Genomic DNA, 26,206 nt, shown 5'->3' on the forward strand with positions numbered 1-26,206 from the left:
ACTGTAACATGGAAAAAATGTTTATATGTTAAGTACAAAAGGGACATAAAATTGTATATACAGTAGAATAATGACTATGTAAACACACCAAAAATCTATGCACAGAAATGTCTAGGGGGAACATTTAACACCAAAAGATTAACAGTGGTAGCATTTGGGTGGCAAACTTGATTCTTTCTAAAATTCCCAAAATTTCCTTAATAAGCAGTAATTATAATTGCAACAGGAAATAATTTCTTTAAGTATTTCTTTAAGTACCCAGTGCAGTGTTGCTGTCAAATAAACATCAGTGGCTTTGGCCCTGATTCCTAAGGTAGCAAATGCCGCTGCCCCACTCCCCATCCATCCCCAGTAGGGCTCGAGCACCTCTAGCTCTGCTGAGAGCATCTGTGCAGCCCCAGCCCTCAGCATCTCTTCCACTCACTTCCAGCTATATCTTTTCCCTTTCCTCCTTAACTCAGGAGGCAGCTTTGCAACCACAGGGCCCAACAATACAAGCCATGAGGTGGCATGTTTTGTTTGTTTTTGAGATGGCATTTTGTTCTTGCTGCCCAGGCCAGAGTGCAATGGCATGATCTCAACTCACCACAACCTCCACCTCCCAGGTTCAAGCGATTCTCCTGCCTCAGCCTCCCGGGTAGCTGTCATTACAGGCATGTGCCACCACACCCGGCTAATTTTGTATTTTTAGTAGAGATGGGGTTTCTCCATGTTGGTCAGGCTGGTCTCGAACTCCCGACCTCCAGTGATCCTCCCGCCTTGGCCTCCCAAAGTGCTGGGATTACAGGCATGAGCCACTGTGCTCAGCCTTGAGGTGGCATGTTTTCAAAGAACATGGTGCCTCAGTTTTGGACACACAGGAATTCAAATACAATCATCTTCCTGCTGCTGAGTAAGTCATGCTTGGTGGCTGCTCTGGTTGCAGATATGTGAAGTTATGTAGCCTTTCCTGTTAACCCATGGTTCCAAGCATTCTCTTAACAATCATTCCTATCATGAATTTTCTACCCTGAAAAGCCAGGGGTGGGCAATAACAAGATCATTTGGTTTCTAAAAGTTCTTCCTCTCTGGGAAAGCAGAGCTATACAGTGGGTGGCATCCTGCAGATTCTAGTCTACATTTGGGAAAGGTGTACGCCTCTTGCACTTTCCGTTGGAGGAACAAGTCAAAAAGTAATTGCTTAAAAAAAAAAGTGCTAGCAATTCACAGCCTATTCCTGCCCGCTGAACAGAAGTTGTGATGCCTTGATTTACTCCCTAGAAGCTACGTATTCTTGAGCAAGTCATAACCCTACTGTGCCTCAGTTTCTGGATCTGCAAGGAGTGTTGCCTGTATAAATGTTTGTTTAGGAACTTAGTAAAATGAGAGACCACTCTCTCCGCTCCAAGAAGGCCATGAGCCAGCTGCAGCTCATCTCACTCAGCCTGGGCCTGACCAGAGTCCCTTCCTCATCCAAGAGAAAGCAAGGAAAAGCAGCAAGCAAGCAGGCATACCAGGTCAACGGGAGTGATCTATCATTGGCAACGAGGCCTCAAACAAACTGAAAATGCTCTGGCTCCAGCACCTTATCCCCAAATGCCACAACCCAGACATGGAAGCCATGCAAGAGTGACTATCACACACACACAGGCAACAGACAAGAGTACCACCAAGCAAAAAGGGGGCTAATACTGCAGAGATGGCCCCAAAGTGCAGCTTGAGGAACACAGTGAGTCATCCCAAGACCCTCACTTAGCTGCCATGGAAACAGCAAGCACTATAAGCTTTGCTTCAGTCTTCTGAAATAAAAACATTAATAAGGAAGATTCACTAATACTTGTGGCAAACACTATTAGCAGGGATGCAATGTGTCTCCTGGGCTGCAGGACTCCATCTGCCTCAGCTGAACTCTCAGAAACTACAGATGAAAGATATATGCATACGCACACACATATATGCGTATCTGTATGCACACAGATGTATTTAAATGAAGGTGCTAAAACACAAACAACAGAAATCAAAGGTCATATATAAAAAGGCTAAATAAGACATATAACACAGACCTAGAACCAGCTCTTAGTTGGGAGCCGGGGAAAGGGGTGGTATCATCTGAAGACTATGTACACAATTTGTGGTGGGCAGGGAAGGCATCAGTGTAAACAACTCAGACTCACTTCACAATACTGGCCCACAGGAAAGTGTGATGTATCTCATGTACAAAAATAGACTCCCACCTTGCTTTTGTACAAACCAAGCTTGGTAGGCACCCAGGACGACTGTGGGTTTGTGTTGAGACAGGGCACTGCACCAGGCTGCTGCTAAACCTTCCAGCCCTAGGAACTCACCTGCTACCCTCCCGCTACCCTCCCCTTTCCGTCCCTTTCAGGCCCTTGGGTCTTTTCCCACCCAACACCGACAGCCTGAGGCCTGCCCGACCACCTAGCCTCACACGACTAACTGCAGAAACTAACTGCATGACTTCCTTCTGTATCTGTCCCTCTCTCTGACCCCAAGATATATGAAAATGTTTCTGTAAATGTTTGGCACCTAAGAAACATGATGGTTGTGGATAATGCCACAAGTACACAGGGAGACCCAGTAACAAGACATGCAGGGTGAGGGCAAGCGGCTGAGCTGCCCGAGCATTTCAAAACCAGGACTGTGACTTCCCATGCAGTTGGGGGGTAGGAGAAGGGATGTGAGGAACTGATGACTTCACTGGCTCCTCAGCAGAATGTACATTCAAATTGAAGATGCTTGAGAGCCCCACTATACCAAATTGTGAGTCCAGTCGCTCCTCTAGCAGAGCTTGGTGCAGTGACAGCTAGAAAAGCTGAGTTCCAATTCAGTCTGTTGCACCAAGTGTCCTTTTGAAGACGCTCATCAAAGTAATTATTTTCTTTTGAGCAGATGTACAGCACATCCATGGGAAGGCCATGTAAAAGGATGTTCTCCAGCCCAGTCAAATGATCCAATCCCACTATTATCTCAGTCCCCTCTGAGTATCTTCCTGCTGGCCGCCCTCACTGTACAGAAATAGCCGAGCAGCATCAGGGTCAGTCATCAATGGTGGGCAACCAAAAGGCCTAGAAAGAGAACATAAATCAACTTTAAAAAGCCAAGCATCTCCTCACTGCTGAGGGTTATTCACATCTCACCCCACAGCAAAAATGTGCCCAACCCCAATGGCTCTGGTGGTCCTCCCTCCTGACCAACCAACCCTGATGCTCTAAGGAGACAGAAACACTCTTCCCTCTATGTGAAAGTAAACTGGTTCTGTTTTTCTCCAATAATCACTGAACACCTTCCACCAGAGCACACCCTTTTTTTTTTTTTTTAAAAGGAATGTAAAAAAAGGAGTGCTGCCTGGGAGGTGGGTGAATAGGTAACCTGGCCTCATTGCTAATCCACCAGGTTACCTCCAACAGGTCCTCTCCTTCCTGGGCTGTAAAAAATAAGGAACTGGATGGTTTTGCTGTATTTCTTCTAATATTTTTTTTCTTGGTTAAAAAAAAAAAAGCAAGAGGGCAATGTGTTCTGGGTAGGCTAGTAATGAAATGTCTCATCCCCGAATACCCAGGCAGGTTTAGGAGATCACAAGGGAAAACCGGAGCTGAGACTCACTGATCCTTTATTCTGTTAGTATTATCTAGGAAGAGACAAGGGCCTGGAGTTAATTCTAAGTGGTGAGTTATGACCAACTGTAGAAATTTCTGGGAATTTGGCATAAACCAACAGGAATGGAAAACTGAAACCACAATAGGCCAGTTCAGAGTATTTTAAGGAGCAAAAAAATTGCCAAGCATAGCCCAGGTAGTTTGGACCTAAAATTAGGGTCCAGAGCAAAAACTGGCCTATGATTTCCTTGGAGCTCAAAGGTGATTCCTGATCACCTCTAGGAAGAATAAAAATGAAAGACAAAACCAGCCCAGCCAGAGGTCAAATAATAGGAGGTGAAATAGGGAAACCACCAGTTGAGAAACATGTACTTGGATGCTTGTAATCTACCTACATAGAACACAGCTTGCTGTGCTTATTGAGGCACCCACCACCTCAACTGGAAAGGGTCCCTGAGTGGCAGACACCTCTTACTGTTCACATACCATGTTGGAACATGCGCTGGCAAAAGTCATGAACTTGGGGTTGAATTGCAAACAGGTAATCGGGCCTGTGTGTTTACCATCCAACACAGCTACTTTTATACCGCTCTCTCCATTCCAGACATGGATCTTGCCATCCTCTGAACCTAAAGAGGATATTCAAGGAAAATGTAACAGCTCAAGACACAATCCAAAGACAACTGGAAATGAGACATGGATTGAGGTCTGAGGATAGGCCAAGCTTTAGGACCCATCCCTCAGGCAAATTTGAGAGGGAAGAGAGGCAGTGAAGGAAGAACATTTTGGAAATTGATCTTGACCCTAGCTATTTGTTCACAGGCATGTCACTTCCCCTCTGACTTCAGTTTTCTCATCTAAAAAAGGGGCCGAATACCATTACCCTACCGACAGGCAGCCACTAAGATGACTGAATGTAGGGTTACACCAGGACATCAGTATTACTAATAAGGTAGTGCTTGTAGAGTTTAACTCAAATTTTGGTCCAGTCAGGGCAGTTAAAAGACACTATGTCCTTGGCATAATGTGCTATACAGAAATCTGAGAACGTCTATCAAATAGATAATAATGTCTCAGTTAATAATTTAAACAAAAAAATGCATAGTACCAGAGAAATAACCCCCACAGGGGATAAAGGAAACTCACCAATCATAATAAACTGAGAGTCTGGAGTAAATGAAGCCTCCAGTGTGACAGCTTTGCTATTGGCATAACCCTAAAACAAAACAGAGCAGTTCTTTTGTTGTTACAGAGCCGTTAATAAAAACAGCTGCCTACAAACACTAACTTAGCACATGCATCACCTTCCTTTCCATGAAACCCTTTCCTTGTCATGTACTACACCACCAAGCTTCCAAATGTGGTTGCCATCCTTGACAATCCACTCCCACCTTCAACTCTGTATTCAAGGTACACTCAAGGGAGCAAGAAAACTTTATTTTTAGGACATTATTTTATATCTAAATACCAAACTTGGGTCACTTGGTGAGAAATGAATGTCTACAGAATCCAAGGGAGGTAAGTTCAATGAGCAGGAAGAAAAAATACAAGTGCATGCCTTCATGAGTAAGTCAAGAGTAACTGTTGGTCTCCACCAACCAGCTAACATAATTCTTAGCATAGGAAGTATAAGCATGGAAACAGCCATGCTTGAAGGCCATCAGCTCACCCCAAACGTGTGCATCACCACTCCTTTGAATGCATCAATGAGACGAATGAAGCTGCCGTTGGTGGAAATGAGGATGAGCTTGCCATCATTGCTGAATTTAAGTCCTGTCCACTCACAAGTTCGATCATATTGCATCTTAAAGGTAGCAAATGGCCCCTGCAAAAGATAAAAAATAGTAGCCCCAGGCCCAAGGCATATTAACAATTTCTTCTGCTAGAGCCAATTCCCATCCTATTCCTTTAGATTCCTTTTTGACTAAGGAAAGCAGAGAATGAGCTACTTCTCTGCCACTCTCTAATATCTACCATATTTTTCTTTTTGTAGAAAATGCTCTTACAGGGCCAGGCGTGGTGGCTCGCGCCTGTAATCCCAGCACTTTGGGAGGCTGAGGTGGGTGGATCACCAGAGGTGAGGAGTTTGAGAGCAGCCTGACCAACATGGTGAAACCCCGTCTCTACTAAATACAAAAAATTAGCCAGGCGTGGTGGCGGGCATGTGTAATCCCAACTACTTGGGAGGCTGAGGTAGGAGAATCACTTGAACCTGGGAGGCAGAGGCTGCAGTGAGCTGAGATTGCACCACTGCACTCCAGCTTGGACAACAAAAGCAAAACTCTTGTCTCAAAAAAAAAAAAAAAAAAAAAAAAAAAAAGCAGTTACATGTCTATTTCACCATAATATTAAGATAGCTCAAAGATTCAAAGATTTACCTTGTCAAAAGAACGAAGGTCATAAAGTTTGACCATTTCAGAGTTGACACCTGCAGCGAAAATTAACCCTTCTGGATCAAAAGAACAAACTGGCTTCCCCTGCAGATGCATGAGGCCCTAAGAGAAAAGAAATAAGAAATACACTAAAACACACATACCACAACCACACCTGGAACAACCAAAGACTGCTAGTACAATGGGGAAAAAAATGAATCCAGGACCCTACCACTATATAATTTACTTTTCCCAATTAAAACTAAGAAAGGCATACAAACAGATACCAGTCTACCTACAGAACAGAAAAAGCAAACATAAAACTAAAATGAAGCTTTTAAAAAACAGGTCTCCAGACAATTTCTGATCAACTCTAACTGCACAATATTACAGACACAGAATTCAAATAAAAATAAATCCCTTGAAGCTAAAAGCTCTAGGAACACTTTTAAAACATTAAGCTGGCTGGGCACAGTGGCTCACACCTACAATTCCAGAACTTTGGGAGGCCAAGGTGGGCGGATCACCTGAGGTCGGGAGACCACCCTGACCAACATGGAGAAACCCCGTCTCTACTAAAAATATAAAATTAGCCGGACATGGTGATGCATGCCTGTAATCCCAGCTACTTGGGAGTTGAGGCAGAAGAATCACTTGAACCCTGGAGGTGGAGGTTGCGGTGAGCCGAGATCGCACCATTGCACTCCAGCCTGGGCAACAACAGCAAAACCCGGTCTCAAAACGAAAACAAAAACAAAAACAAAACAAAACAACAAAAACCCCACAACAATTAAGCCACAGAGTACAATACAATCTGCACTAGATTAGGGTATTTGCTTAGCAGCTACCAACTAAGAAAACAGATTTTCTCCAAAATTTAAAAAGACCCTGGGATCCCAGAATGGAACCACTGTTTTCTCCCTTCTTTGAGAGGCAGAGTTCATTATAGGGCCTACCATAGAAAATGCTCAAAAAGCATAACTGTGAGGTACCATTACCTGGCAGTTAGGAGACCGGAGATCCCAGAGTCGAATGGTCTTATCAAGAGACCCAGAAATGAAAGTGTCATCCACAGGTGACATGGACAAGGCCACCACCCTGCAATACATCGAGATAAATAGGAGTTGATGCGAAATATTAGCAAAAACTGGATGTGAATTCTAAACCACTCTGCCTATATATATGTATCTGTTCTCCTGAAATTGCCATTTTAAGAAGCACACTAAAACACACATACCACAACCATATCTGGAACAAAGACAACTAGTATAATGCAAAAAAAAAAAAAATAATAAAGCTACAAAATAAAAATATATGATTCCAATGCAAATCAAAACCACAATGAGATACTACTCCACACCCTCCAGCATAGCTATAAAAAGAGAGACAACAAGTATTGGTGAAGACATAGAGAAATTGGAACCTTCATACATTGCTAATGAAAATGTAAAAATGGTACAGTTGCTCTGGAAAAGTTTTTCCAAAAAAACAAGAGTTACCATGTGACCCAGAAATTCCACTCCTAGGTATTTACCCAAGATAACTGAAAATACATGTCCACACAAAAATGTACACATATGTTCAGAGCTGCATTATTCATAATAGCCAAAAAGTAGAAATAACCCAAATGTCCATTAACTAATGGATGGACAAACAAATGTGCTATATCTATACACTGGAATATTATTTGCCAATAAAAAGTAATAAAGTACTGCCTCGTGCAACAACATGGAGGAATCTTGAGAAGCCAGAAACAAAAGATCAGATGTTAACTGATCCATTTACACAAAATGTCTAGAATAAGCAAATCCTTTTTTTTTTTTTTTTTTTTTTGAGATGGAGTCTGGCTCTGTTGCCCAGGCTGGAGTGCAGTGGCCGGATCTCAGCTCACTGCAAGCTCCGCCTCCCGGGTTTAGGCCATTCTCCTGCCTCAGCCTCCCGAGTAGCTGGGACTACAGGCGCCTGCCACCTCGCCCGGCTAGTTTTTTGTATTTTTTAGTAGAGACGGGGTTTCGCCGTGTTCGCCAGGATGGTCTCGATCTCCTGACCTCGTGATCCGCCCGTCTCGGCCTCCCAAAGTGCTGGGATTACAGGCTTGAGCCACCGCGCCCGGCCACTTTTTTTTTTTTTTGAGACAGAGTCTCACTCTGTCGCCCAGGCTGGAGTGCAGTGACCTGATCTCTGCTCACTGCAAGCTCCGCCACCTCCCTGGTTCACGCCATTCTCCTGCCTCAGCCTCCCTAGAAGCTGGGACTACAGGCACCCGCAACCACGCCTGGCTAATTTTTTTGTATTTTTAGTAGAGATGGGGTTTCACCGTGTTCACCAGGATGGTCTCGATCTCCTGACCTCGTGATCCGCCCGCCTCGGCCTCCCAAAGTGCTGGGATTACAGGCGTGAGCTACCGCGCCCGGCCTTAGAATAGGCAAATCTATAGAGACACAAGTAGATCAGTGGTTGGTAGGGGCTGGGGCAGTGATTACTAATGGGTACAGAGTTTCTCTTTGGAGTGATAAAAATGTTCTAAAGTTAGACAATGGTGATAGTTGTCCGACTCTGCAAATATAGTGAAAACCACTAAAGTGTACATTTTTAAAGGAATCATTTATAGTATGTAGACTGTATCTCAATTTAAAAAAACACAGAAAAGCATGATTCCTTATCAAGATGTGTGAGGACTACACAGATGTTCTCAAACCTAAGTGGCATCAGCATCACCTGGAGGGTGGGTTAAAACAGATTGCTAGGATCTACTCCCAGAGCCTCTAATCCAGTAGGCCTGACTTGGGGTCTGTGAATCTGAGTTTCTAACTAGCCCCAGGTGATGGGTGAGGCTGCTATTTGGGCACCACACCTAGAGAACCACAAGCCTACGCTAACAGCAACTGTATTCCTGATTTGATCCCTTTTTGTGGTTATACCATCAAGAGGCACTCACTTAAAAACATTTTCTTCCAATGTAACTCAACTAACATCTGCACCAGCTCCTCAACTTAAAATTTTAAAAGATATTGTTAAAAGCCAAAATTTCTTGGGAATGCTGAGGAGGTAATAAAACAGAATGAGCAGGCTGGGTGCGGTGGCTCACGCCTGTAGTCTCAGCACTTTGAGAGGCCAAGGTGGGCGGATCACCTGAGGTCAGAAGTTTGAGACCAGCTTCGCCAACATGGTGAAATCCCATCTCTACTAAAAATACAAAAATTAGCCAGGCCTGGTGGCATGCACCTGTAATCCCAGCTACTCAAGAGGCTGAGGCGGGAGAATCGCTTGAACCCCAGAGATGGAGGTTGCAGTGAGCCGAGATCATACCACTGCATTCCAGCCTGGGCAACAAAGCAAGACACTGTCTCAAAAAACAAAAACCAGAATGAGCAGAACACATTGTGGACATGTAATTTTATGCCATGGCATTCGGCCCAAGAGCTCAGAGGAGGTACAAGACTCTATGCTGAGAAGTACAGGGAACACATGGAGAAGACAGACCCCAAGTGTAAGGAATTTTAACTGTCTAGTCCACATGACTCCAAGAGAACCAGAGATGGCTTCTGGAAAGATACAACATCTGAGGTGGAAAGGATTTCGAAGGGACACCTTTCTGACAGGTGCCAGACAGGAAGGCATGAAGCCCATGTTCAAGAAGTAGCCCAGAGTTCACCTTAATGGGAACGGTAGGAGAAAATGCTGGGAAAATGGGTCAGAGCCAGAAGGGGCAGAACCTGACTACAAGAGGAAGGAGCAAGGAAAATGTAGAGAACCATTAAGGGAGATGGTGAAGCAATCAAACTGCAATCCAGGATGCTGAAGCAGGATGGTAAGAGATGGGATGATTAATTAGGAGCTAACAATAATTTACCTTACACGGTATGTGAGCCAGGGCAGAAGCAAAGGAGAGAACACAGAAGGAAGTAATACATGAGGTTAAACCTAGGGAGAACTAAATAGTTTAACAACTCACTGAATGTGATGGCAAGGGAAAAAGAGTGCACTGACAACAGATGCTTTGAGCCAGAATTGGAAGAGACAGAGATGAAGAAATATGAGGAAGATAGAGAGAAGCTGGCCCAAAGAATGTAACAATGACGGACAGACTACTGGACCTGAGTATTGGAAAGAGTATTGGACAGAAGAGACAGCTACGAAGATGTGTATAAAACATGTAGGTGGTGCTGGGCGATTATGGGTGACACCCACCCATAATCCTAGCACTTTGGGAAGCCGAGGCGGGCAGATCACCTGAGGTCAGAAGTTTGAGACCAGCCTGGCCAACATGATGAAACCCTGTCTCTATAAAAACACAAAAATTAGCCGGGTATGATGGTGGGCGCCTGTAATCCCAGCTACTCGGGAGGCTGAGGCAGGAGGATCATTTGAACTGAGGTGGCGGAGGTTGCAGTGAGCCAAGATCACACCATTGTACTCCAGCCTGGGTGACAGAGCAAGGTTCCATCTCAAAAAACAAAACAAAACAAAAAAACAAAACCTGTAGGTAGAAGGTGGGTCTGAAATTCATAACAGACATGAGCTAAAAATACTGATTTGGGAAGCCACCTGAATGAAGGTGAATGAAATCAGCGATGGAGATAGAAAATCACAAGAAAGCGGATAGAGTATTTATTTTAGAGTCAAAACAGAGGCTAAGAACTACAAGAACAGAACCAACATGGGAAAAGTCACCTGCCATGGGAAAGTAAGTTTTATTGAGAGGTTAAACACCAAGAAAAGCCCAAAGCAGTGGGTTTTAACTAGAGGCAGCAGGGAATGAAGGACAAAGGTTTGGATAAAGCCCCACAGATGATTCTGGGACTACTGCAAAAAAGATTTCTTTTTTTTTTTTTTTTTTGAGACGGAGTCTTGCTCTGTCACCCAGGCTGGAGTGCAGTGGCCGGATCTCAGCTCACTGCAAGCCCCGCCTCCCAGGTTCACGCCATTCTCCTGCCTCAGCCTCCCGAGTAGCTGGGACTACAGGCGCCCGCCACCTCGCCCGGCTAGTTTTTTGTATTTCTTAATAGAGACGAGGTTTCACCGTGTTAGCCAGGATGGTCTCGATCTCCTGACCTTGTGATCCGCCCGTCTCGGCCTCCCAAAGTGCTGGGATTACAGGCTTGAGCCACCGCGCCCGGCCTTGCAAAAAAGATTTCAACAGTGAACATGTGTGAGGAGGTGGAGATGGGAATGTGCAGATTATTCTTTCAAGTTTGATAGTGAAAAGGAGTGGGTGATAGGGTCAATAAGTAGACTTAAGATAAGAAAGACCAAGTAAATTTGTAGGCAGCAAAGGAAAAGCCGATTAAGGAGATGGAAGCAAGCAGAAAGAGGAAGGTTTGTTTTGTGAAAGAAAGACCACAGCTTTCTCAAGGAAAGGATTCCAAGGAAGAGAGGAATTTAGGTGGAAGGGACAGATGTTTAAAAGAACTCTTTTTTTTGGAGACAGGGTCTTGCTTTGTTGCCCGGGCTGGAGTACAGTGGCAAAATCATGGCTCACTGCAGCCTCGACCTCCCAGACTCAAGTGATCCTCTCACCTCAGCCTCCCAAAGTGCTGATAACAGGCCTGAACCACTTCGCCAAGCTGAAAGAACTCATTTTGTTCAGCCTTAGTTTTCTCATAAAAGGAGGGACAAAGTCATCTATCAAGAATCAGGAGGTCAGCTGGGTGCGGTGGCTCACCTCTGTAATCCCAGCACTTTGGGAGGCTGAGGCGGGCGGATCACGAGGTCAGGAGATTGAGACCATCCTAGCTACCACGGTGAAACCCCATCTCTACTAAAAATACAAAAAACTAGCCGGGCTTGGTGGTGGGTGCCTGTGGTCCCAGCTACTTGGGAGGCTGAGGCAGGAGAATGGCGTGAACCCGGGAGGTGGAGCTTGCAGTGAGCAGAGATTGCGCCACTGCACTCCAGCCTGGGTGATAGAGCGAGACTCTGTCTCGAAAAAAAAAAAAAAAAAAAAATCAGGAGGTCAAGAGGGTGAATAATTGGGAAGATTGGAAAGGATTTGAAACAACTGCATCAACTCTTAATTACAAATAGTACATTTGTGAACATTAATTTGAATACAAACAAGCAAAAACATCTACTTACCATGAGCCATCCTTTGTCTGAAACTATAGTTTCAGCTGCCTTCTTATTTCAGCAACACAATGGCCTGCCCAACTGGAAGTGCAACATTTTTTTTTCTTTTTTTGAGATAGGGTCTTGCTCTGTCACCCAGGCTGGATGGAGTGCAGTGGCGCCACCCTGGTTCACTGCAGCCTCTGTCTCATGGGTTCAAGCAATTCTCATGCCTGAGCCTCCCAAGTAGTAGGAATTACAGGCGCACACCATCACTCCTGGCTAATTTTTGTATTTTTTTTGTAGAGACGGGGTTTCACCATGTTGCCTAGACTGGTTTCGAACTCCTACACTCAAGCAATCTGCCCTCAAGAGCTGAGATTACAGGCATTAAGCCACCATGCCCGGCCTGGAAGTGTAACTCCTAACAGGAGGCTCTCAGGCTATCTCCTGTCAGGGCTCCATACCAATCAAAACCATCCTGGGTTACTGTACATATATATATATGTAATTATATATAATTATATAAAATTTTACATAAAATTATATGTAACCCACATTATATATATAAAATATATATAACTAGAAATACATATATATATAGATATAGGTATATGAGACAGAGTCTCCCTCTGTCACCCAAGCTGTAGTGCAGTGGCGCGATCTCGGCTCACTGCAACCTCCGCCTCCTAGGTTCAAGTGATTATCTTGCCTCAGCCTCCCAAGTAGTTAGGATTGCAGGTGCCCGCCACTATACCCAGCTAATTTTTGTATTTTTAGTAGAGATGGGGTTTCGCCATGTTGGCCGGCTGGATTTAAACTCCTGACCTCAAGTGATTTGCCTGCCTCGGCCTCCCAAAGTGCTGGGATTACAGGTGTGAGCCACTGCACGGGGCCTAGTTATATTTTAACTGAGATATCTCTGAACACCTACCCCCGCACCTCTATAACCTTAGTAAATCAAGAGTTGACTATTTAAGAGAAGATGAAGAATGCCAAACAGTAGTGAGGAAGTAGCTTCAGTTCACTAATAAGCTCTCTCTAGCCTTCTATTCTCTGGGTAACCTCAGGGATAAAAGAACTATCTGCTTCTATAATACATGGGTCTTACCTTTTGCTATGTCCAGGAAAGTATCTGATGTATTTGTTGTCATGCAAGGACAAGTAACGAATAGTATCTGTAAAAAGACAAACAAGGTATGATGATATCATACTGTTTAAAATAAACTTACTTTGCATTTTCATCTTGAAAGGACAAGGTCAAATAATCCCTTATCTTCTATATATCCCAAGCAAGGCATGAATAAATAATGGTGAATAATTCTACTCTGCAGCTGAAGAGTGGGCATGTAGATTTCACCTAACTCAAAAGCAGAGCTCTTAAGTTGATGGCATAGAAAGCTATGTTTGAAAACACATTATATTACCAATTTGGCTTCTTCATAATTACAATGCAACTTGCGCCCTGCAAATATACCCTGGCCAAAAAACAAAACGAGTAAAGCACACATAATAATTTTAGATATTGGTCTAGTGTCCACAGAATGGCAAACCTTAAAGAAAAATATGTGGCTGTTAAGCAAACAGACTTAAAGAGGTGAGCAGCCATGGCAGTTAAACTGAAGATCAGGTTGAACCCTAGCAGCAATTTTTGTCTAGAGTTCTCTATCAGTGTGTTGACCCACCCTCTTGAACATTTGAACATTCTTCAATTGGATACACAAATTACAATGAAAATAAACATAAGGTCAGAGAAGTGATGTCAAGACCTGGGTTAAAAAGATCTTAAGACATTAAAAAAATCAAATCCTTATACCAATGAGTAATAGCAGTGAGATTTTGACAATATTAAAGAAAGGAACAATCAGAGATTTGTGCTTAGGGAAAAATAAGACAAACACTCTTAACCAAATGATTCTATCTGAAAGAGTAAACAAACAAAAAAGATGGTGGCGATAGAGAAATGAAGTGCCATAAAGAATAAAACTGCAAAAGAGGAAAGTATTATCCCCTTAAAAAGACTAGGAATAAGGAAAAATTGTTGAGAAACAGCTAAGGGAAAATGGTACCAAAATGCAGAAAGAACATTCTGGGCCGGGCGCGGTGGCTCAAGCCTGTAATCCCAGCACTTTGGGAGGCCGAGACAGGCGGATCACGAGGTCAGGAGATCGAGACCATCCTGGCTAACATGGTGAAACCCCGTCTCTACTAAAAAATACAAAAATCTAGCCGGGCGAGGTGGCAAGTGCCTGTAGTCCCAGCTACTCGGGAGGCTGAGGCAGGAGAATGGCGTAAACCCGGGAGGCGGAGCTTGCAGTGAGCTGAGATCCGGCCACTGCAGTCCAGCCTGGGCAACAGAGCAAGACTCCGTCTCAAAAAAAAAAAAAAAAAAAAAAAGAACATTCTGAAGGCAAACAGAACATAGGAATAAAGGGGTTGAAAGCATTGAGTCATCCCAGGGGTTCACAGGGGTGCTTTCTAATAAGAGGGCATTTAACTTGGGAGGGGGAATAGGGATATTTGTATATTCCATAGCTTGAACACTACACAATTTTCCTTGAAAACATCTTCAAACTTATTGAATGACAACTACGAAGTATTTCTAGTTATTCTATTGCTAACAATGACTCACCTGCCCTAAGAAGAAAAAGACTTCCTTCCCATTACCTGGTTTCCCAGAGATGAGCAGGGTGACGCCATCCTCTCAGCCCCACTTGGCAGCTGGCGCGCTGTTCCTGGCAAGGCAGTGGCCTGTACAGTTATCTCCTGTACCGGGTGGTATCATAGACCCTCAAACTGTACAAACTACTACCTCAGCCTGGAATCAGGCAAAAGGAAACGGAGCACTGGAGGAACTCTTCAGGATGCACTTGAGACAGGAAAGGGAACATCCTCACAGCAGAGGCCTGGTAGCAAAGCTACAAGTGCCACACATTTGCCTCATCTTGCACCACATTTGGAGAATCCTCATTTAATCACTCAGAAAAACAGCCCAACAGAAGACATAAACCAGTCATTCAGATGATCACATAGACATGTTTCCTCAGGATCCTAAGGTTTTACATTCTTGTCCAAAATCATTAACTACGCTGCTTCCTTAGAAAACCACTTCTGAAATACAGGCATGGAAAGTAGAAGTGATATACTTACTAAAAATCAAGTACAGGCAGAAGAGTCTCATTAAAAAAAAAAAAGAAACTAAAAAAAAAAAAAAAAAAAAAAAAAAAGACGTCCACCCAATCTGCTCTGAGATAGGTATAGCCAAAATAGCAGTATAAGCCATCCTTGTGGAATGACATTAGAAAAATCTTTTTTGTTTTTTTGAAATGGAGCCTCACTCTGTCACCCAGGCTGGAGTGCAGTGGTGTGATCACAGTTCACGACACCCTAGACCTCCAGAGCTCAAGCAATCCTCCCACCTCAGCCTTACAAGTGGCTGGGACTACAGGCACATCCCATCACACCTGGCTAATTTTTGTATTTTTTGTAGAGACGGGGTTTCCCCACATTGCCCAGGCTCATCTCAAACTTCTGGGCTCAAGTGATCCACTCTCCAAGGCCTCCATAAGTGCTGGGATTACAGGCATGAGCCACTATGCCTGGCCTAAAAAAATCCTTACTGCAAAATGTGAGATGACCATCAATAAACCACTGAAATAAGTTTAAAAACAGAATCCTGGCCGGGCATGGTGGTTCACACCTGTAATCCCAGCACATTGGGAGGCTGAGGCAGGCAGATCACTTGAGGTCAGGAGTTCGAGACCAACCTGGCTAACATGGTGAAGTCTCAAATCTACTAAAAATACAAAAATTAGCCGGGTGTGTTGGTGGGTGCCTGTAATACCAGCTACTTGGGAGGCCGAGGCAGGAGCATCGCTTGAACCCAGGAGGCTGAGGTTGCAGTGAGTCGAGACTGCACCATTGCACTCCAGCCTGGGCAACAAGAGCAGGACTTGGTCTCAAAAGAATAAAGAATAGGCTGGGCATGGTGGCTCACAAGGTCAGGAGATCGAGACCCATCCTGGCTAACATGGTGAAACCCTGTCTCTACTAAAAATACAAAAAATTAGCTGGGCATGGTGGCACACACCTGTACTCCCAGCTACTTGGGAGGCTGAGGCAGGAAAATTACTTGAACCCGGGAGGTGGAGGTTGCAGCGAGCTGAGATCGCGCCACTGCACTCCAGCCTAGGCAACAGAGTGAGACTCCGTCTCAAAAAAACAAAACAAAACAAAATAAATAAAAAATAAACAAAAATAAAAAAATTAAAGAATCCTAACATGAAAATAAGTGTTACAGTTCAGTTACCAAGACAATCTCTTAGGACTTATCTCGAGAAATGCAGGTAAAAACAGAGATTGTTTATAATAGAAAGAAACTCACAAGTTCAATTTCTAAGAGTAACTCTTTACTCTTTAGATCAAAAAACGTTCCTGGAATCAGAGGTGACTAAGGTTGGGAAAATACCCAAACTGTTCTAACTTCCCTTAAACTATCATAGTTCAAGCATTTGTGAAACTCTTCTCAAATCTCTATCATTTTGAAAGAAAAAGTCCTGTTGTTCATCACTTGCTGTGTGTCAAGTGTTCTTTCCTTTTCTTTGTTCTAAAAGTGTTCTTTTTGGAGATGGAATCTTGCTCTGTTGCCCAGGCTGGAGTGCAGTGGCGGGATCTTGGCTCACCACAACCTCCGCCTCCGGGGTTCAGGCGATTCTCCTGCTTCAGCCTCCCGAGCAGCTGGGATTATAGGCGAACACCACTGTGCCCGGCTAACTTTTGTATTTTTAGTAGAGACGAGGTTTCACCATATTGGCCAGGCTGGTCTTGAACTCCTGACCTCGAGTGATCCGCCCACCTCGGCCTCCCAAAGTGTTGGGATTACAGGCGTGAGCCACCACGCCCGGCTTTAAAAGTGTTCTTTTAAGTTTAAGGAAGTACAAATCATAAATACAATTCGTTGCTTCATTTTTCCACTCCCCTCTCTAAATTGGAGACTTTTCATACTCAGTCTCAAGTCCTTCAAAAGTGCTAATGGCTTGCTTCCAGCATTCCTTCAGTCAAAACAACGTAATTAACATTACTAACATTATATGAAAATATTTAAACTAAAGTAACTATAGTCAAAGCAGTAGTAGTCACAAAGATTCCATGAACTATTTAACAAAGGAAACCACGACCTTAACTTCCTAAAAAGAAGGCTTGCTTACCGTCTATTTTGTTAGAGCTGTAAACAACTGTGTTTGCCGCATGAGTGTATCTGATGAGGTCCACGCCATATTTCTTACTGTACAGGGTTCTCTTTGGTCTGATAAGAAAATAGAAAGTCATAAACATTCGCCATCATCAAAATCTGGGATATCCACATAAAGAGAAGCACTTGAATGACGTAGCAAAGGTGAGGATTTTTGGTAAGTTCTAACACTGGAAAGAAACAATTTCTTCCAAAAGGGAAAAAACAACCCTCAAGCAACAGCCATCTGAAGAAGCCTTCCACCTTAGAACACCTAATGGCAAGGTTAGGTAGGAAGTAAAAGTAAATCTGGCGATTCAATTCAGTCTTTACTACAATGTTCAAAAGTAAGCTTTGAGAAAACATACAATCATGTGCCATGTGATGACATTTTTATCAACAACAGACAGCACATAGGATAATGGTCTCATAAGATTATAATGGAGCTGCCCTCTACAACAGATGTATCATTTTTAAAATTCCTTATACTGTTTTACTGTACCTTTTCTATGTTTAGATACACAAACAATGCTGTATTATAATTGCCTACAGTATTCAGTACTGTAACATGCTGTATAGGTTTGTAGCCTAGGAGCAATGGGCCATACCACACAGCCTAGGTATGTACAGGTTATACCATCAGGTTTGTGTAAGTACACTCTATGACGCTGTGCAACAAAAACTCACATAATGATCCCCATCTAAGTGATGCCTGGCTGTACATCTACTTGGGAAGAAAAGCACACAAAACAAGTCCTTCCTAACTTACAACAAAGAGGGACTGAAACCAGATGCAAAAACTGCTTGCCTTTGCTAATGTAACCTGCTCTTGCAGAAGACATCCTTCCTTCCTATCCTACAGGTCAAAAGCACTTGCTGAGCCTTTTAGAAGGCAAGCCTAACTTTCTCTAGCAAAACCAGTTAAATAGTTCCTTTGTTTTTACTTTAATGTAAAATCACACATTTCTGGCCACAAGGTGGTGGCTCACACCTGTAATCCCAGCACTTTGGGAGGCCGAGCCAGGCAGATCACCTGTAGTCAGGAGTTCGAGAGCGGCCCAACATGATGAAACCCCATCTCTACTAAAAATACAAAAATTAGCCGGGTGTGGTGGCACGCACTTGTAATCCCAGCTACTTGAGAGGCTGAGGCAGGAGAATTCCTTGAACCCAGGAGGCAGAGGTTGCAGTAAGCCAAGAGTCGTGCCACTGCAATACAGCCTTTGCGAGAGAGTGAGACTCCACCTCAAAAACAAACAAAGAGACAAAAAATCACACATTTCCAAGCTAGAGGTTACCAATCTCCATTTGTTGAAGTTCCTTAAATGTCTCCCTCCACAGAACCTTGAAGAGCAAGGCTAAAACTGATCTCAACAGAACCTTTAACCAAAAACTCTAACACATACTGGTTAAATTAGAAAAATGTTAGGCCGGGCGCGGTGGCTCACGCCTGTAATCCCAGCATTTTGGGAGGCCGAGGAGGGTGGATCACCTGAGGTCAGGAGTTTGAGACCAGCCTGGCCAACATGGTGAAGAACCATTTCTACTAAAAATACAAAAATTAGCCGGGCGTGGTGGCACGCGCCTGTAGTCCCAGTTACTCTGGAGGCTGAGGCAGGAGAATCGCTTGAGCCTGGGAGGCAGAGATTGCAGTAAGCTGACATAGCGCCACTGCACTCCAGCCTGGGCAACAGTGCGAGACTCCATCTCAAAAAAGAAAAAGAAAAATTTGAGACTTAAATATCTATGTAAATCTAGATTCACATGCTAAAACAACTCTCCAATATGACCATTTCAGAAAACAAGCAAGCCTTTAACATAATGTCCTACATTTAGGTCTTTAGAAGGATTTCATAAATCCTGTACCAATGTTAACCAAGAGTTCCAATTTATGAAAAGGAAAGCTGACCCTCTCAATGTAAAATCCTCTCAGAATCTAGATACGAAACAATCACATGACTCAAGCAGTCTTTAAGAAGTCAATTATTTGCACTTTCAATTTTTGTTAAAGTGAGGCCAAGGGTTTCCCTACATGAAACCCATTTCCAAAAGACTTCTCACTACAAATGCACTGGATTGTCCACATTCTTACCTTTACTGAAATAATACTTCACTCCTAAAAAGATCGGCAAAGGCTACTTTGCCAAGTCCACTGTCTGGGGTTCTGATGTGTGTTACTGTGTGGTAACCAGTGAGGGAATCTGAGTGTGTGGCTATATACTTACTCTCTAGATAGTTGACTTTGCTTCTACCAGTGGAAGAAGTTTACATCAGTTATTTCATCCCATTTACAATAGTAAAAACAGAACCTGGCCAGGCGCAGTGGCTCACGCCTGTAATCTCAGCGCTTTGGGAAGCCAAGGTGGGTGGATCACCTGAGGTCAGGAGTCTGAGACCAGCCTGGCTAACATGGTGAAATCCCGTCTGTACTAAAAATTTAAAAAATTAGCCAGGTGTGGTGGCAGGCACCTGTAATCCCAGTTACTCGGGAGGCAGAGGTAGGAGAATCACTGGAACCCAGGAGGTGGAGGTTGCATTGAGCCAAGATCGTGCCACTGCACTCCGACCTGGGCAACAAGAGCGAAATTCTGTCTTTAAAAAAAAAAAAAAAAAAAAAAAAAAAAAAAAAAAGAACGTGAAAAGCCAACTCTAACTTGACAAGTTAAAACGGAATAATATAAGGAAAACTTCTGGTTCCACTTAGATCTGGTCTATTTGTCTCAAATTTATCAGAAACACTAACCTGAGATTTTTTTTCCTAATAACAGAAATCTATTGCCTCATTTCATTTCCTAATTTGATTTTTATTATTTTTATGTTTTTGAGACAGAGTCTCACTGTTACCCTGGCTGGAGTGCAGTGACACAATCTTGGCTCACTGCAACCTCTGCCTCCCTGCCTCGGCCTCCTGAGTAGCTGGGATTACATGCCCCTGCCACCAGGCTCAGCTAATTTTTGTATTTTTCTGTAGAGACAGGTTTCACCACACTGGCCAGGCTGGTTTTGAACTCCTGACCCAGGCGATCCGCCCGCCTTGGCCTCCCAAAGTGCTGGGATTACAAGTGTGAGCCACCTCACCTGGACTCACTTCCTAATTTGAAAGCAAGATTATATTGTACTGCATCCATGTGGGTCTTACAAAGTATATGCATGGCATTTTTCAAATATTTTGGTAAGCTTCCTTCCTCCAACCAATTCTGGTGATCAAGCATCAACAAGGAAAACAGTATTAACCTTTCGCTTTGAGTAATTTGCTTCACCTACCACAAACAATATCCTTTATATTCTTCCAAGTTGAAATATCACTCAACGGGCAAACTCCATTATAAAGAAAATTTAAATGACCAGTAAACTGGAAAATACTAAGCATACGAAATCTTGCTTTAGCCATTTTCAAACTCCCAAATTCTAACATTAGGGTCATCTAATAAAGATACTATGCCTTCAGCCAGTCACAGTAGCTAACACCTGTAATCCCAGCACTTTGGGAGGCCTAGGTGAGAGGATCCTTGAGCTCAGGAGTTTGAGACCAGCCTGGGCAACCTGGTGAGACCTTGTCTCCACTAAAATAAAAATAACCAAGTAAGCTGGCAAGTGCTTGTAGGCCCAACTACTTTGGAGACTGAGGTGGGAGGATCGCTTGAGCCCGGAAGATGAAGGCTTTAGTGAGCTATAAGCATGCTATTGCACTCCAGCCTGGGCAACAGGGGAAGACCTTTGTCTTTAAAAAAAATAAAATAAAAAGGGCCAGGTGCAGTGGCTCACGCCTGTAATCACAGCACTTTGGGAGGCCGAGGTGGGTGGACCAATTGAGGTAAGGCGTTGAGACCAACATGGCCAACATTGCGAAACCTCATCTCTACTAAAAATACAAAAATTAGCTGGGCATAGTGATGGGCGCCTGTAATCCCAGCTACTCGGGAGGCTGAGGCACAAGAAGTGCTTGAACCCAGGAGCCAGAGGTTGCAGCAGTAAGCCAAGATCACACCACTGCACTCCAGCCTAGGAAAGAGTGAGGCTATCTCAAAAAAAAAAAAAAAAAAAAAAAAGAATAAAATAAAGGCTGGGCAGGCACAGTGGCTCATGCCTGTAATCCCAGCACTTTGGGAGGCTGAGGCGGTGCATCACCTGAGGTTGGGCGTTTGAGATCAGCCTGACCAACATGGAGAAACTCCGTATTCACTAAAAATACAAAATTAGCCAGGCATGGTGGTGCATGCCTGTAATCCCAGCTACTCAGGAGGCTGAGGCAGGAGAATCGCTTGAACCCGGGAGGCAGAGGTTGCAGTGAGCTGAGATCACGCCATTGCACTCCAGCCTGGGCAATAAGAGCGAAACTCCGTATCAAAAAAAAAAAAAAAAAAAAAAAAAGATACAATACCATGTCTTCCAAGGAAATACTTCTTTTCTTCTGAGGTTGGTTTGACCTATACTAGCAACAAAATTTTTTGTCATATTATTGCCTAGAATGGAAACTAAAGAGGTTGTTTAATATCCAGAGAATTTGACCAATGTCACATACCTAGTCACAGGCCAAATTAGAACGCAGTTCTCTCCTACCTACCAGGCCACTCCTTCACCACAGATAACAAAACAAGGTCACAATTAATTGATCAAAGAAAACTCAAAAGAGCATGCCCTGTAGTATTGTATCAATACTAAATTTCCTAATTTGGATCTCTGGTTATGTAAGAATATCTTTGTGCTTAGAAAATCCATGTTGAGCCAGGTGTGGTGGCTCACACCTGTAATCCCAGCACTTTGGGAGGCCGAGGAGGGCAGATCACGAGGTCAGGAGTTCGAGACCAGCCTGACCAACATGGTGAAACCCTGTCTCTACTAAAAACACAAAAATTAGCCGGGCTTGGTGACGCACACCTGTAATCCCAGCTACTCAGGAGGCTGAAGCAGGAGAATCGCTTGAACCCAGGAGCTGGAGGTTGCAGTGAGCCAAGATCACGCCACTGCACTCCAGCCTGGGCAGCCAAGCGAGACTCTATCTCAAAAAAAAAAAAAAAAAAAAAGGGAAAGAAAAAGAAAGATGAAAGAAAGTCCATGTTGAAGTGTTTAGAGATAAAAGGGCTTGATACCTCCAACTCTAAGGGTGGGGGGAGGCACACAGTACATATAAATATTTACCTACAGTGATGAAGCAAATGCAGAAAATGTAACCAGTTACTGAATCATATGGGAGTTATCTGAAACATTGTTGTAACTTTCTGTTCGTTTGCAATTATGTAAAAATGCTATGTGAGTGAATAAACTGCCTTATGTCACAAAACTAGCATTTTACTTTTAACAAGACAGGATTTGGCCAGGCGCAGCACGTCATGCCTGTAATCCTAGCACTCTGGGAGGCCGAGGCGGGTGGATCACTTGAGGTCAGGAGTTCAAGACCTGCCTGGTCAACATGGTGAAACCTGTCTGTACTAAAAATACAAAAATTAGCAGGGCATGGTGGCAGGCGCCTGTAATCCCAGCTACTTGTGAAGCTGAGGCAGGAGAATCGCTTTAACCCGGGAGGCAGAGGTTGCAGTGAGCCAAGATCATGCCATTGCACTCCAGCCTGGGCAACAGAGGGAGACTCTGTCCCAAAAACACAAGGAAAAAAAAAAAAGACAGGACTTCACGTCAAGGTCATCCTTCCCAAATCAAAATTATGCCAAATTTGGGGACAAACTGCAAAGAAAGGCTATCACAACCTTCATTTTCTTTAAATGAGGATATATATCTCCATCCTGAGGTTCTGGGAAGAGGTTCTAATCTGTGCAAAAGCACTAAACATTTCATGCAAGCCAGCTTCAAATTACTCCTCCAGGACCCCACAATGCCGACCCTACTACCACACCTTTAAGTGTTACTTCCTCTTCTAAACTGATTCAAGTGACCAGACCAGGACAGAAATCTATCTACTCAAGGAGTAACACTGACTCAAATAACTAAGTATTTGTTCAGCTAACAATTCCCTCTTCCTTAAGACCACCACTGCAGACCACTCTGCCACATACTGCAGGCAGATCCAGAGCCGGTTACGTAATAATTTCTCACAGTCCCAGTGGGAAAAAAATTAGGGGGGATACCATTATAGCTCAGTCCAAACTAGCATTATTTCAGATAATCAAATTCACAAATGAAGAGATACGTTCCAAAAGAAAGACACCAGTTTAAAAAAAAAAAAAAAAAAAAAGCAAAAGGAACAGCTGGAGAAGGTAGGAAAAAACCCAAGACCTCACAATAATAATAATAGTATCTGTTACTAGGTAACAAAATCAAGTCTGACAAAACCAGAGGTCACCGAATTAAACCAAACATCAGCAAGCCTTCTTGGGGAAGGTGGCTAAGGGTAAAACAAATTTAATCTAAACTAGTTTTGGCTCCAAGGAGCTGCAAGTCCACAGGCGTGCGGTGAGGGGGCTGACAAGGACTCCCAGGGGAAAAGTCAAAGTGCTGTGCTTAGATTTTGCGAAAAGATGCAGGTATGGTGGGTCTCCAGATGACTTGTGGCAACATAAAAGTTTCATGATCAGAATTGGAATTCAAAGTGGACCAAAAAGTGTAATAGAAAAAAAAAGTATGAAAGGAAACCTGAAATTGTTCTACGATGCTTGCTTTGTTTTAACAGAAGCTCACATTCAGGTCAGGATGGGAAGACCAAGTTCGTTTGTGTGTGGCAAAAAGAAGTTTTAGATGTTGCTGAAAAGTTCACTTATGAACGTGGGCACCGAGTTTGAAAGAATAAGAGAAAGGCTACGAGCACGAAGAAAAAGCAAGGGGGCTCAAAGAGGCACAACAAATAAATCCTGACAGCTAAGAACTGCAACCCACGCTGTCTGACGGCAGAAAGGCCGCGGGAAGCTGAGGGGCAGGGGATGGGCGGAGTGCCAGGGCGGAATCGAGGTCACAGCGGAGAGGGCAGAAGAGCGAGCTGACGCTGCCGAAGGAGGCAGGAGAGCAGCCCCTGCAGTCCTGCGTCGAGGCCGGAGCAGACCAGCACCTCTGACAGCCTGAGAAGCTGAAAACGCTACCTGCTGGGCCCACGGTGGGCGGACCGGGCGTTTAAAGGTCAAGGTCAAGGTGGGGTTTGGCAAGCGATGCATAGCGCTCAAAGGAGACCGAAAACATACAAATAAGAATCCTATTATAAAATTATGACTATCGTAATTTTTTTTAATAAGAAAAAATAAAAGGTCTCCTGGACTGCTGCGGGGTGGAGGCGGCCCTGGCAGGAACGCGTGCAAAATAGGCCGGGGGCTGAAGTTGGGACGGAGGGCGGGCCGAGGGACCAGTGCTGGGCCACCGGAGGGAGGGAGGCACTGAGACTTGGGCCCAGGGCCTCCGCCGCACTCACTTGCCCTCCTGGCAGTCATAGAGCACGATGGAGTCGTCGTCGCTACTCGAGATGACCGTCTCGCCGTTGGGGCTGAAATCGAAGCAGTTAATCTTGTCCGAGTTTTCGCGGAACACCTTAGCGACGCGGAAGCTCCGCAGCACGCTATCGGTCAGCTTCATGGCGGCGGCTGAGGAAGGCAGCGGCGGCGCAGGACCGGGGCGGGGCCCGGCGGCGAACGGGCGGGCTGCCGAGGGGCCAACCCAGGCGGGGCGGGCGCCGCGCCGGCGGCTAGAGGGAAGTCGGCCAACAGTTGGGCCGCCTCCTCCTCTTCCTCCTGCTTGGACGAGGGTCTTCTGCCTGAACTGCGGAGCCTCGCCGTCTGTTCGTCTTCACAGCCACCTCACGGACAACCGGCGCGTCGCCGGCTCATTGTGTCCGCCATTTTGGGGCGACAGGCAGAAGCTGAGGGCGAGGAGCCTTAGCCGCGGCGCACGCCGGGAAAAGGGGCGGGGCAGGAACGGCCTCGCGAGGCCGGGAGTGGGGGTGGTGACGTCAGCGCGGCCGCGGCTGAGTGTAGTGGCAGGGCTGGCCGCTGGCAGGGAGGGGCTCAGACGCGCGGGGCCTTCTCCGGGGGTCGGAAGGTTGTGGGTGCCTTGGGAGCTGAGGGCCCTTGCGCTAGACTGCAACCCCTGCGAAGGCTCTGGCGCCTCCTGCAGGCTTCCCGACCACAAGCCGCGTGGGAAGGGGGTACTGCAGGGTCGAGTACGCCGCTGGAGGCCGGTTTTGGGGGCGAATCAGGTGAGCCGCTCGCGGGCAGGCTTGACCGCTAGTCCACCGCAGCGCCTGCTTAGACAGCTTCGACCTCTTTTTTTTTTTTTTTTTTTTTTTTGAGATGGAGTCTCTCGCTTTGTCGCTCAGTTGCGCTATCTCGGCTCACCACAACCTCCGCCTCCCGGGTTCAAGGGATTCTCCTGCCTCAGCCTCCCGTGCAACTGGGATTACAGGCGCGCGCCACCACGCCTGCTAATTTTGTATTTTTAGAAGAGACGGGGTTTCACCATGTTGGCCAGGCTGGTCTCGAACTCCTGACCTCAGGCAGTCCGCCCGCCACCCGCACCCGGCCTGGTGTTCTTAATCGAGGTAGACTTTAGGTACAGTAAAAATCAGCCGCCTTGGGCCGGGCGCGGTGGCTCACGCCTTTCCAACCCACCTCTTTGGGAGGCCGAGGCAGGATGATCGCTTGAGCTCAGGAGTTTGAGACCAGCCTGGCCAACATGACAAAACCCCATCTCTTCTAAAAATACAAAAAATTAGCCGGGCATGATGGCGCGGCTGAGGCACGAGAATTGAGAAAGGGAGAGGCTGCAGTGAGCCGAAATCGTGCCACCGCATTCCAGCCTGGGCGACAGAACAGACGGTCTCCCTCCAAAAATTAGCCTTTTTAGTGGCTAGTTTTATGTTCTAACACCCATAACACAGTCATGCAATCACCACCACATTCAAGATATGGAAGAGTTGCACTATCCTGTTTGTAGTGAACAGGATTATTCTAAAGGTTCTATCATATAAGTGATTCTTTGCCTTAAAAGAAGTTTATCTCTAACAAAGGAAAACAGTATTTGAACAGAAA

At 44.9% G+C, this 26,206-nt stretch overlaps 1 protein-coding gene across 1 annotated transcript; it reads right to left on the reverse strand.

Moving 5' to 3' along the window:
• Positions 1-6: 6 nt before the first annotated feature.
• LOC105480538 (WD repeat domain 82) lies at positions 7-25,050 on the reverse strand. Its single transcript, XM_011739572.3, has 9 exons — positions 24,595-25,050; positions 17,224-17,321; positions 13,128-13,194; positions 6,967-7,066; positions 5,975-6,091; positions 5,266-5,421; positions 4,743-4,812; positions 4,083-4,225; positions 7-3,065 (listed from the first exon to the last, which is right to left on the reverse strand). The coding sequence occupies exons 1-9, from the start codon at positions 24,753-24,755 to the stop codon at positions 3,036-3,038; spliced, it is 942 nt and encodes a 313-aa protein (XP_011737874.1). The 5' UTR covers positions 24,756-25,050; the 3' UTR covers positions 7-3,035.
• Between the last annotated feature and the right edge of the window lie 1,156 nt (positions 25,051-26,206).

The sequence above is a fragment of the Macaca nemestrina genome, chromosome 2 (assembly GCF_043159975.1).
Source record: "Macaca nemestrina isolate mMacNem1 chromosome 2, mMacNem.hap1, whole genome shotgun sequence".
NCBI lineage: Eukaryota > Metazoa > Chordata > Mammalia > Primates > Cercopithecidae > Macaca > Macaca nemestrina.

Coding starts and splice junctions, on each gene's coding strand:
- LOC105480538 (XM_011739572.3), bottom strand. CDS start 24,755: ATGAAGCTGACCGATAGCGTGCTGCGGAGCTTCCGCGTCGCTAAGGTG. Junction 6,092..6,966: donor TCCGGTCTCCTAACTGCCAG/GTAATGGTACCT, acceptor CTTTTCTCTTAG/GGCCTCATGCATCTGCAGGG. Junction 3,066..4,082: donor CCAGCGCATGTTCCAACATG/GTATGTGAACAG, acceptor TTCTCTTTCTAG/GCCTTTTGGTTGCCCACCAT.